General features: G+C 38.8%; 1 protein-coding gene across 1 annotated transcript in view; it reads left to right on the top strand.

Moving 5' to 3' along the window:
* LOC124641337 (vitellogenin receptor) overlaps nucleotides 1-13,621 on the top strand; it is a 31,750-nt gene that overhangs the window by 6,212 nt on the left and 11,917 nt on the right. The window contains exons 7-17 of the mRNA XM_047179397.1: nucleotides 1,253-1,360; nucleotides 1,799-1,983; nucleotides 3,532-3,724; nucleotides 4,167-4,329; nucleotides 4,937-5,086; nucleotides 7,690-7,839; nucleotides 8,847-8,972; nucleotides 9,338-9,482; nucleotides 9,963-10,072; nucleotides 10,508-10,600; nucleotides 11,156-11,308. Of these exons, the coding sequence (XP_047035353.1) occupies nucleotides 1,253-1,360; nucleotides 1,799-1,983; nucleotides 3,532-3,724; nucleotides 4,167-4,329; nucleotides 4,937-5,086; nucleotides 7,690-7,839; nucleotides 8,847-8,972; nucleotides 9,338-9,482; nucleotides 9,963-10,072; nucleotides 10,508-10,600; nucleotides 11,156-11,308 (1,576 nt within the window). The remainder of the gene's footprint in view (nucleotides 1-1,252; nucleotides 1,361-1,798; nucleotides 1,984-3,531; nucleotides 3,725-4,166; nucleotides 4,330-4,936; nucleotides 5,087-7,689; nucleotides 7,840-8,846; nucleotides 8,973-9,337; nucleotides 9,483-9,962; nucleotides 10,073-10,507; nucleotides 10,601-11,155; nucleotides 11,309-13,621) is intronic.

Raw genomic sequence — 13,621 nt, 5'->3', positions numbered from 1 at the left:
AATGAGATATATATAACGCAAAAAATTCGGCTCGTGACGCCACGTCTAGGTATGTAAAGTTTGTACTAAGCAGTGACTTAACACAAAATTCAAGCGTGTTATATCTTCGTTATTATTTGTTTGTGAGATGGAGAAAAGAAAAAATACGTGTCCATTATTTTAGGGTTATCTAAAAGACGGACTAATTACTTTTTTTGATTCACCATACCTATTTCATAACATTCATTTCTATACATTTCAAGTGTAGTATTGGTCTTGAAGTTCCACATCAGGTGTTCCAGATCTTCGATGTTTATACGTCAAAATAGAGAGTGCTTATCAGATTGAACCACTTTTGCTAAAACGTCATATCTTTATAAGCTATAGTCTAGCTGGGCTCCTGGGTTTCCACATCAGGTGGTGTACATCTTCAATTTTTATAAGTCAATAGAGAGTGCTTATCAGATTGAACAACTTTTGCTAAAACCTCATACCTCTATATGCTATAGTCTAGCTGGGCCCCTGGAGTTCCACATCAGGTGTTTTAGATCTTCAATTTGTATAAGTCAATAGAAAGTGCTTATCAAATTGAACAACTTTTGCTAAAACGGCATACCTGTATATGGTACAGAGAAGCTGGGCTCTTGGGGTTCCACATCAGGTGTTCCAGATCTTCAAATTTATTATCTCAGTTGAAAATGCTCATCACATGAAACAATTTTTGCCATGACACCATTTTTGTATCTCTTATAGTTTTGTTGGTCTGTTGGTGTTCTGCATCAGGTCTTCAAGTTTCGAAGATAAATTATAGCCTATATGTTGACCAGGCTTAATACTGACACAACAAAGAAAAAATCATTAAAATCCGTTCAGCAGTTCGGAAGATTAGCGTGTACAAACAAACAGACATACAGACATACAGACAAATTTTTTTTTTTTTGGATTTGTGCTCCATCACTGTTTCTAAACCCCACCCAATTATTATTTTTTTAATATATTCAATGTACAGACACAGTTTTTTTACAGATTTATTATATGTATAGATGTAGGTCATCTGTCCGTCATACAAAAGTCTGTTTGTTGCGTAACTCAAATTATGTCCCTAAAATGATATGCAGTTTTAAGAGAATTTGTGAACACCAACACTAGAGTTTGTTAGCAGGTATTTTAAACCAGTGCCAGTGCCCACGAAAATACAATAAATACGTAGAGCTCATATCATTTTCCAAACAATAGTATTTTTGTGTCATGTCTTACTGATTATTTTGTAAAGGCCCACGGCGTATCATTTGACGGCACATACATCTACTGGGTGGAGTCGGCTCAAGGTCATCAGTCCATCTTCAAAGCACAACTTGATGACGTGAAGGATACTAAGCAGGTGAGAACATTCATCTGTACCTTCTCCAAATATCCTTATTCATAAAAAAATATAAAAGATTTATTTCATTAACATTTTACATGTTTAACTGTTAATTTGGACCTGGACTTAAAAAAATGAAATCGACTAAAGTCACTGATTGCCTCGTTGGTGTAGTCGCGTAGTGCGCCTTTTGTGCACGAGGTTTCGGGTTCGATTGCCGGAAAGGACTGAAATCGCTTTGTGGGTTTTAGAAACCTTCACAAAGCAGCCCGGAGTCTGGAAGTTGGCGGTGTTATACCCACGTACCTGGGATAAGTAGAAGAAGAAGACTAAAGTCACTTGTCTTAAGCAGGCGTGGTGATTCATTCTCTTTGAGGGCAGTGTCCTGGACAGCAAAACTTCTGATTAGAAACTTATACTTATATACTTTTTTCTAAAAGTTACTCCTAATCCCAGGTACTAGTAGGTCTCGGTCTAGAAGACCCGGGAGACATCGCAGTAGACTATCTAGGCGGCAACATTTACTTCAGCGATGCGGAGAGAGGGATCATCTCAGCGTGTCGAGCTGATGGCTCCATATGTACTACTATCAAGACTGAGAGCAAACACCCCAGATTTGTCACGTTGGATGCGAGGAATGGGTATGCTGCATTTATACTTTACTATACAGGAATGAATTTTAAGTAGTGCGCAAAAAAAACTGGTGGTCCAGAATCGTTAACAGAACATATCTGCATCATCAGTAAAAAATTTTTTTTCATTCTTTTGTCCGCCCTAAAATCAGCAAAATATGGATACCAACTGTTCTTTCGCGCGCCGAGCAGAGCTCCGTCAGTGAACCAGTTTCGCGTTGCCGCCGTGCATACTAACGACTGTGACCGTACTATCGGTTACAAAATAAACATCTTTCGATATCAATAACTTTTCTTTTTTGTACTAAAACACTACAAAATAAAAATATACGTATCTATAAAACTTATTTAACTATAAGTTGACAAAGTTTGCGCACTGGATAAAATTCATTCCTGTATAACTATACTAATATAATATAAAGAGGATTTTTTTTGGCGTGAATACTCCGAAACTATGCAACCAATTTGAACCGATTTGAGAAAGCTACATTATTGCTTTGTAACATAGACATAGGCTATATTTTATAAGGCGCCAGTACGTTACATAAAGGGGTAGTTCATAAGGGAGTAAATAAGTGGTAGTACATAAGGGGCAGTACATAAGGGAGTAAATAAGTGGTAGTACATAAGGGGTAGTACATAAGGGAGTAAATAATGGGTAGTACATAAGGGGCAGTACATAAGGAAGTAAATAAGGGGTAGTACATAAGGGGCAGTACATAAGGAAGTAAATAAGTGGTAGTACATAAGGGGCAGTACATAAGGGAGTCAATAAGTGGTAGTACATAAGGGGCAGTACATAAGGGAGTAAATAAGGGGTAGCACATAAGGGGCAGTACATAAGGAAGTAAATAAGTGGTAGTACATAAGGGGCAGTACATAAGGAAGTAAATAAGGGGTAGTTCATAAGGGGCAGTACATAAGGGAGTAAATAAGGGGTAGCACATAACGGGCAGTACATAAGGGAGTAAATAAGGGGTAGCACATAAGGGGCAGTACATAAGGAAGTAAATAAGGGGTAGTTCATAAGGGGCAGTACATAAGGGAGTAAATAAAGGGTAGCACATAAGGGGCAGTACATAAGGGAGTAAATAAGTGGTAGTACATAAGGAAGTAAATAAGGGGTAGTTCATAAGGGGCAGTATATAAGGGGCAGTACATAAGGAAGTAAATAAGTGGTAGTACATAAGGGGCAGTACATAAGGAAGTAAATAAGTGGTAGTACATAAGGGGCAGTATATAAGGAAGTAAATAAAGGGTAGTTCATAAGGGGCAGTATATAAGGGGCAGTACATAAGGAAGTAAATAAGTGGTAGTACATAAGGGGCAGTACATAAGGTAAGTAAATAAGGGGTAGTACATAAGGAAGTACATAATTAAATAAATAAGGGATAGTACATAAAAGAGAGCACAAAGTCTTCATCATGTCGCCTGTGACTATTATCCTAATCGTATGGCAGCATTGTCAAACTATATCGCAAGCCAACAATACTTCTAACAATTGTCTACAGTAAGAATATTCTAAGTATACCTCTAACTGCATTCATTCTTCTCCAGCAAAATGTACTGGGCGGACTGGCATCAACGTGCTATCATAATGTCCGCCCGCATGGACGGTAGCCGGCCGGACGTTCTAGTGGACAATATGGAGATGTTCGCCACTGGGCTGGCCATTGACGCGCCAAACGGACGTCTGTACTTCGTCGATAAGACCGTCAAAGTCGTCATGATTAATGGGAAGCATGTTTATGTGAGTTTTTCGCAATTATTTTAATGCTCAAGTTTACCGACAGCATAAACGTCCCTTTTTTCTTAAGACGACAGTTAACTTTCAAATTAATTTTAAACGGAGGTTTCAGGAAACATGATTGATGTTTATGTTGTTGGTGAACTTGGGCGTTTTGAAATTTTTGTGAACTTGTTATTGGACAGCCTAATAGACTTCTTTTCCTAATTAGAGAGTAATCCATGGCTCTGACACACGCTTTTCAGACCAAAGTAACTATATTCGAAACATAGTAATTGTGGAAAATCATTGTGAGGGAAAAAAGGGGGATTCATTTTCATTAAATTCACCAAGAACGCAACTGTATCTGCTCAATCAAAAGGGGCATTTGCTCAGTCAGTCCTGAATCAACCTTTATGAACCCTTACTCCAAGAAAAATCGTTATAAGTCCAAAATATTCAACAGTCACTCTTCGAAGAGCCGTTCCACCACCCCTACTCCATCTCCGTGTTCGAGAACACCGTATTCTGGAGTGACTGGACCACCAACAGCCTGCAGACCACAGACAAACTGCATGGAAGTGCGCAGAAGAGGAATGTGCTCTTGACGCTTAATGAACCTATATTTGGTAAGTTTTTTGTAGGTCCTTCATAGAAACTGTATGTGGGTATCACTATCAAGAAATAATATTTTTCGAAAAAAAAAGCTGGTTTGTTTTATAGACGCTATGAACCCATTTATGTGATGATGATGATGTCCTCCTAGCCGGTTATCAGCTACGGCAGCTGTTCTCATGTAAGGAGATTAGTCAACTGCGCAGCACATATTATAATGCAGAAGCATTTGCGCAGACACAGGTGCACTCACTATTTCTTTACTCTCATAGCCCGATGGGACGGCAACCCGACACGATCGGAGAGAGATCAGGCCATTCATGTAGCTTTGTATTGTAACACATTTATAAAGGGATGATTTAGAGTCATAAAGTTATATTTGGTTGACGCCTAATATGAGTCTTAAAAATCTAACCATCTCCCTAATTATGTATGTACCTCAGGCGACCGAATAAAACCTGAAACGCCACTCAATTTTAAGGACAACACTATACCTGAAACATTACGTTTACGTTTTCTGCGACAGAAATACAAGTAAATTATTTCATGGCATATCTTTTCAAAGACATTTTCACAAAACAGCAAGATTCTGAAATTCACTTCTCCTCAATTACCCACCAGGCATGCACATGTACCATCCGGTCCTGATGGACAGGAGTTCGAACCCGTGCAGTAACAACAACTGTTCCCACCTGTGTCTCGTCACGTCGAACGTCACGCACTCCTGCGCATGTCCCGACGGTATGGAGATCGAGAATAACGTGTGCCATCGTGAGTATTTTACCTATAGTCCAGTATATGAGTCCAGTGCCATACGCGGTCGAGTACGGAGGCGTTTGCGCTGCACTGTATGAATTTTAAATTCGCGAATTGCGCGGCTATAGCCGCTGCCCGGTTTTCGCTATGAGTGCACAAACGCTCATAGCCAACGAAGTGTTGGCATTTATTAAACATGCCATCGACTACATGGACGAGGTTAGCATCTTGCAGATCTGCAAGACCTCGTTCAAGGAAGATGAAATTAGCAGTGCTAAATTGCTGCTTTTCACGACGCTTGGCAAAGTTAGCCAGATGCCGTCTCGTCGAAGGGATGGCACAGAGAAGAGTCTCCAAGACATCTTCACGCTGTTGAAGGAGACCGAGCCGGACGACGTGCCCGATTTCGTGGCGAAGGACCTGCACAAGCTTCCTCCCGTCACGTTCGACCACGTAGATGTCACCAGGCTGCTGAAGGACATTACACTCCTGAAGCAAAGCCAGGCCGAGATGCAGCATCAGCTGGAGGTGTCCAACAACACCATCAGTGATCTACGGGCAGAATTAGTAGCATTGCGCAATGCAATTTCTGCAAGTAGGTCACCTACCGACGGCGACAGAAATGTGAACACGCGTCGCGGGGCGCAAAATGCCTCCATCTGCAGTTTCGAGTCGGCGGGCTCGAATGCGTCACCTACTGCCGAGAATGCATGCGTTGCAACGTGTGCCGCCGCCGTCCCTGCCTCGACATCGGTAGAGACGATGACTCGTGTAGGTTCGTCAACCCCCACACGAGCCTACGCAGCAATTGTAGCCGCTAAGAAGCCTGTTGAGCCACAAAACTCGCAGGTTAAAATAGCGGAAACCACAAAAGGGGGTAAGAAGAGCCGATCGAAACCAAACCAGGTTTTGAGAAGGCAGGGTCCCAAGGTCGACACGTGCGACAAGGATGGTTTCGTCAAGGTCGAGAAGAGGAAGAAAAAGAAACCTCCTTGTCGGAACCAGTGCGGTACTGCGCTGGCGGGGCCCAATATGCTGCTGCGTCCAGCTATTCCGACGACGCAGCTGTACGTGTCCAGGCTGCACCATTCCACGAAGGTTGAGGAGGTCGTGGAATATCTGCGCGTGAAGACCTCCAGCTGGTCTTCGGTCCTTCGGTTCCTTGAGGGTCGTGAGGTTGGAACCGCGTCACAACACAAATTTTAACTCGTTCGTGGTGCGTGTTCCGACACAAGGTCTCGAGAAGGTCCTCAAGGAAGATTTTTGGCCGAAGGGTGTTCTGTACCGCCGGTTTCGTGGCCGGTTACGTGACACCAGTCAGCGTAACACGACGCCGACACATCGTGTGCATTAGTTTTAAGAATATTTGTTATGTATTTATAGTATGTTTAAGTTTTTATAGATATAGTATTGTATATATATATTGATATGGTGAATTTTTATGTATTAGTTTATAAGTATTGTAATGTACGATATATGTGTATTTGTATTTTTATGGGCCCTAGTTGCCTGAAATAAAGGAATAAATAAATAAATAAAAAATATAGCTACATTTTTTTTCAGCAGTAATTTTATTTTTTTCGTAACTTGTATTTGTAACTCCTTTAAAAAGAGGTATTCAATAAATTAAATGACCAGAAGGCTGGCTATTACCTCGGACAAAGAATCAGCATGGCGATCCAACGAGGTAATGCTGCCAGCCTCTTGGGCACGCTCCCAGTTGACAGCGATGGGGACGAATTTTTTGACGCTTTTTAGTTGTTTGTTTTACTAGGATAGTTTTTGATTTTTATTGTAAATATGTATTGTAAATATTAGTATTGTAATTAATAAATAAACATAATGTTGTAAAAAAAAAAAAAAAAAAAAAATTAAATACGAGAAGTCGTCGGTGCTCGTAGCTCTCAAACAAATGAAATGATATCGAATCCCAAATGTTTAAAAGTTGACTTGTTGAAAATGGAATTTTTAATTTTGGCCTCTTGCTTAGCGTGTGGACATTCTGTTTAAACATAGTTTCCTACAGCTAATAATTATCCTATTTATACATTCTTATTCAATACAGGAATGAATTTTATCCAGTGCACAAACTTTGTCAACTTATAGTTAAATAAGTTTTATAGATACGTATATTTTTATTTTGTAGTGTTTTAGTACAGAAAAGAAAAGTTATTGATATCGAAAGATGTTTATTTTGTAACCGATAGTACGGTCACAGTCGTCATAGTATGCACGGCGGCAACGCGAAACCGGTTTACTGACGGAGCTCCGCTCGGCGCGCGTAAGAATAGTTGGTATCCATATTTTGCTGATTTTAGGGCGGACAAAAGAATGAAAAAAATTTTTTTACTGATGATGCAGATATGTTCTGTTAACGATTCTGGACCACCAGTTTTTTTTTGCGCACTGCTGAAAATTTATTCCTGTATAAATAGGTATATCAAATCTACATATTTTCAAAAACAAAAAAGGGGAAAAATTAAAACTATGCATAAATAATTAATTGCCAAACTGGATGGCAATACCAGCCTTTTGGTCATTTTAAGAATTGAGGTTTCTTATTTCAGATTTTTCTCTTCTCAACTTTCTTCTACTAACTCTTTGGTGTTAAACTTCAGATGCTCCAGGCTACCGCGCCCAGTACGTGGTGGTGGCAGGCCAGCAACTCTTCACTCGCATCCAGCACTCGTCGCTCGGCAACCCCGAGTGTCATGCCACGCACTTCGATATAGGCCGAGTGCAGGCCATGGCTTATGATAATACTAGAGGTAAGATTCTTTTGAGGTAAGGCCTTAATTAATTTGGATTAAATTAGTCAGAAGAGACACTACTTCCGATTTAGGATTCTCATCAGAATTTTAACTTTCTAATAATACATATGTATTTGACTTATACAGGGTTACTGGTAAGTAGACCGCATCCTTTCAGGAGGTGATAGTATAGGTCAATACGGACAAATTTGACCCTGGGATACACTGGGCAAAAGTTAACCCGTTTCAAGATAATCGAATTTCAAGATCAGTCGTCTAGGTACACGTATAACTTTTCATTATTAGTTAAAAGTCTCATTTTTGTGGATTTTTGTTTGTTTTTGGATAGAAGATGAATCATTTCATAATAACAAACCATAAAACTGTACAAATCTCAGAGGAAATTATAGCGAACAGAAATTACTTTTTTAGTAGATATTTTCTCAAAAATATTACTTTTCATTTTTTTGTGCAGAATACTTAAAAAACATCTACATTTATATGGCTATCCAAAAAGCCACAAAACACACAAAAATCCGCAAAAACGAGACTTTTAACTAGTAATAAAAATGTATACGTGTACCTAGACGACTTGTAAAGAAAAGATCTTAAAATTCGATTATCTTGAAACGGGTTAACTTTTGCCCAGTGTATCCCAGGGTCAAATTTGTCCGTATTGACCTATACTATCACCTCCTGAAAGGATGCGGTCTACTTACCAGTAACCCTGTATATTTAGTGAAGAAATAAATCATTTAGAATCGTTCCTGCAATAAATTAACAAAACTTAGTGGAGATAAGGAGTCAGACTTATAATTGGGAAATATTGGTTAAAATAATAAGCATATATTGCAAAAATTAAATACATATCTTACAAAAAAACCTTACCTTTTTAAAAGGCCCAAAAAATATTGCAGATATTTATTCGTGCCACAGTTAACTTGATCCATCAAAATGTCCTACACTGCACTATTCCTTAAGGTCCTGCCTCTAAAAGCATTTAATGAAGATTATCATATTCCCAGATTCGCTATTCATCTACGACGGACAGCGTCGGACGATAAACTACATAAACATGACGGACTTCACGCTGGGCATCACGCACCTGCTCGTCTATAACGGCCTGGATAACGTCCTCGATATGGATTATGGTAAGTGTTTAACGCCTACTCTCCGGTCGTGTCGAATTGCCGTCCTATCGGGCTATGAGTATGTAATAATAATACTATTGGCGTGCTAGCCGATTGTCAGCTGCGGTGGCTGTTTTCATATAAGGAGATTACTATTAGCTAACTGCGCAGGACATATTATAGTGCACAAGCATTTGCGCAGACACAGGTGCACTCACTATTCCTTCACTCTCATAGTCCGATGGGACGGCAATCCGACACGACCGGAAAGAGATCGCAAGCAAGAACGACATTTACGTGCTCTCCGTTGCACGGGTGTATCAATCACCAAATTTCTTAGCAAATAAACATTTTTTATTTATATTTAAAATAATATTTATTCCCAGACTACGTGACGGACAATCTATACGTATTGGACGAGGGTCGTCGCGTGGTGGAAGCAGTCTCCCTCAGGACTCAGAAGCGTGCTGTGGTGTACAGGTTCCAAGACCAGGAGGTGCCTATCAGCATGTGTGTGTTGCCGGATTACGGGTGAGTCAACTTATTACCGATTTTAAAATGGAGGTTCTCAGTTTGACTTGTGTCAAACTGAGTAAACAGTATGTTTGTGTGCTGTGTGAGATAATCATCTCACAGTGGTTGAACCAATTTTAGCATAGTATTTGTCACACTCAGGTAAATTTTTTTATTTATTATTATCTTGTTCATTTATCTACAATTTGAATTCCAGCAAGTAGGTCCCTTCATCAAAATGTATTTTTATGTTAAGGCCGTATATATAGAAAGAAATCTGGTAGCCGGCGCTGTCTTCCACGGCTATCCACCATGTTCCATTTTGGTATCATTTACATAAAGTAAAGATGGAGTAACGAAGATACGTGTTGGTAGATCATCACCGACTGGCGATCACCAGCTTTCTTTCTGTATATGGCTAAATAACAACAAGATGCACGTGAAACACAATCGTTCTTGGCAATTGGGTAAAAAATACCTGCATTCTTTTGGTTCCAGGAGGATGATGGTGGCAGTAGTGGAAAGTGACATGCACAATGTCATCCACATCGACAGCATCGGCCTCGACGGGCAGGACCGGAGGCACGTCATTATGAACAACTTGAGAGGTAAATTATCTGCCTAGCCTTTTCCTTGTGTTGGACTTGGATTCCGGATGAATTGCTTGAAGCTGGCCTGTATTTAGTTTTAGATTAGCAGGTTTATTACACGACCATGTTAGGTCTGTGATCTCTTATAATTTGAAAAATTCTGTTATAGCCACGTTTTTGCATATAAAAGCAATTGGTAGAAATAAAATCATTTACTTATTTTGGACTTGTATAACATCAGCAGTTTTACAAATTGTGTCCTTCTTGGTCTTTCTCTCCCTCTCCTACATTCTACATTCACGCTTAATAAACTCTGTTGCACGTGTTTTATTTTCCTCTTTACATGTCCATGTCATGATCTACAATCCATCTACTAGTATCGGCTCGATTTGTATAATGTATATGGATTGTAGATAGCTGTCGTATTTTGTCCAATTAATATAACTTCTGTAGGTCCTCATGTGCGTCTTCGCTACGTACAACACATGGACTTGGTGTACATATCTGATGAGAGCAACGGCGTCATCGACTACATGCATCCTGAAGGTCAGTGTGTGACTAAATGGCATTTTATTTGTTTATTTACACATGCACACTTAATAAATTAAACAAAAAAAATACATAAAGTTTATGTAAAACAGCGTGCTTATATTTTACTAGCTTCTGCCAGCGGTTTCACCCGCATCCCGTGGGAACTACTTCCCGTACCGGGATAAAAAGTAGCCTATAGTCTTCCTCGATAAATGGGCTATCTAACACTGAAATAAATTTTCAAATCGGACCAGGAGTTCCTGAGATTAGCGCGTTCAAACAAACAAACTCTTCAGCGTTATAATATTAGTATAGATACCCAGAATTGGGTTCTCTTTACATGTGTTGTGACTGGTCCTCTTTTCTAATGTGCTAATGACACTACTTAGTCTTAGATTTGAATGCTTCGTATGGTCATTCAGTGATTCAAATGTTATGAAAAAGATGAATGTTTGGTTTCACTCTCAGTATCATAACGTCATATATTTCTAACGTTAGATGTTTGTATAATTAAAAGAATAATGTTCGTACTATATGTATACCTAGATATATAATGTCGTATTTTATCAGGTACCGGCAGAGAGAATCACCGCGAGCTATCGACAACTGTGACCAGTCTCGCCATAGCTGATAACTACGTGTTCTGGACAGACAGACGCACCACCAGACTCTTCTGGTCCGACATACATGAGACCTCGCAGAAAATACGCAGGATCGATCTTGGTAAGATTTTTATATGAAGCTTTGTTTTTGTGTTGTTTTTTTTTATGGGAAAATCATCAATTGGCCCCGCTGTGAGTGAGTGTTACTCTTACTAAAATGGATGGAAGTGTGACTCTTGGTAATTAATATCCACTATATTCCTTCTTAAGCCCTTTGTGTACCAGCGCCGCCCGCGGCAACTCTTTCGAACTATCTCATAGCCGGTAATTTTGAAAAGTGTGGTAACAAAATTTTTTGTGGTTTTTAGTACAATCCGATTCAGATATGATACAATTTATAGAAACAGTACAATCACCACTAAAGTTGTCTCATTTTAGTTACTTTTAGGGTTCCATACCTCAAAAGGAAAAAACGGAACCCTTATAGGATCACTTTGTTGTCCGTCTGTCTGTCTGTCTGTCTGTCTGTCTGTCTGTCTGTCAAGACCCTTTATCTCAAAAACGCGTGGACGTATCAAGCTGAAATTCACATGAAATACTCAGGTCTATTGTCCCTTTAAGAGGACGAATTGGAATTTTTGGCGCCAAGGATGTCAATTTTTCTCAGTAAATACAAAACGGATCAAAATACAACTTGGTTACCTGAAAGTTCATGATATAAGCCTTATTTTGTTAGTTGTAGAAACATGATTAGGTAACTTTTATAACAGAGAAAAATATATCAAACATACCTCTTTTTAAAAAGAGATTCACATATTATGGGCAAACGGGACCGATTTAAGCCTCTTAACTTTTTTAGTAGTTGAGTATATACATACTCTTTAAAATGGTAGTAGGAATTTTTATTAAATTATCATTTCTAAATATTAAAATTACAAAACCATTTTGTCGCTTACGACTTTTAGTTATAAGCTAGCGCGCGTATTGTTATCCTCGCCCCGCTCAGACGCTCCGACCCCTTTTGGCGCCTTAGATGCGCGTGCCGGTTATGGAATTATTGTTGACCACTTCCTCGCCTTAAGCTGTGCAAATATCGAACTTCTAAGCCAAGTCAATCAAAAGATACAGCCGATTATGTCGATATTTTCAACAAATTTTCGACACTCGCAAAGGAATCAAAACCTACAGGATACTTCCCGTAATCTCAGAGTCTTGAAATTTGGCATGAAGCATTGTCATATAATGCAAATATAGGAAAAAATTCGAAAATCTCATTTTTTTAGTTATATAATATAAAAAAAAATATTTTAATAAAATGAAACTTACTACCTTATTTCTCACGAACGAATAAAGGTATCAAATTGAAATTGATACCAAATACCTAGGTCTATTGTCCCTTTAGGCAGTGAAAAAATCAAACTTCTAAGCTAACGCGATCAAAAGATACAGCAGTTATACAGACACCTTAGACGAATTTCCGTCACACGCTAGGGAATCAAAACCTACAAGGTACTTCCCGTGAACTCAGAATCTTGAAATTCGGCAAGAAGCAACGTTATATAGTACAGATAAAGGAAAAATTGCGAAAATGGTAAATTTGAAGTTACATAAAATATTAAAATATTATTTTTGCTTCCATGACATAAAATATTTTTTTAACAATTATAAACTTACTACCTACCCTTTTTCACATGAACGCGTAGAGATATTAAAGTTGAAATCCATCACCTCTAAACTGTGAAAAATTTTAAATCATTCAAAGGTCATTGGGCACCTTAGTATGGAAACCATACCCACGGCGGATACGAACGAAATATAGCACAGTATAATGATAAAGGCTCTAATTTACTATGGCATTAGTCGCATCAATATGAACCATGGGAATCTAGAGAAAATCAGGTGTAAACATCAAATATTTTCCTCATTTCAATGGGGAATTTAAACGACCGAGTTTGACGGATTTGAGAAATGATTTCTTTGTAGTGAAAGAGTATACTCGCCGTTTATTTCCATTGTCATCAGGTCAGGATCTGATGATGGAAATCCTGAGAAATCGAGGGCAATCAATCAGAAATTGTAGGCATGCATAGGATTAAAACTTGATTCTCAGATGTATGTCTGGTGATACTATCAAACAGTGAAGGTTTAGAGCTTACCTGATGATGCAGACGTGAGAAAGTCGAGAGAACTCCTCAACGGTATGTTTTAGTTACGTCGTGTTTGGGCTTATATTATTCGTATTCACGAGAACTTTTCACAAAAGTTGTAAATAAAAACTTTTTACAAAAAAATAAAACAACTTCTAAAAACAACAAGAAAACTGTTTATATATGCATCGGTCTAGATCTCTGTGGTTAAATAAATATAGATGCATCCCCTAGACACCGACTGCTAGACCGATGCACCGAACATCTTTTTAATTTCTTTGTTGCTT

Source organism: Helicoverpa zea, chromosome 22 (genome assembly GCF_022581195.2).
Source record: "Helicoverpa zea isolate HzStark_Cry1AcR chromosome 22, ilHelZeax1.1, whole genome shotgun sequence".
Taxonomy (NCBI): domain Eukaryota; kingdom Metazoa; phylum Arthropoda; class Insecta; order Lepidoptera; family Noctuidae; genus Helicoverpa; species Helicoverpa zea.
The sequence above is the reverse complement of the archived record's forward strand: the minus strand, read 5'-3'. Positions and strand labels throughout refer to the sequence as shown.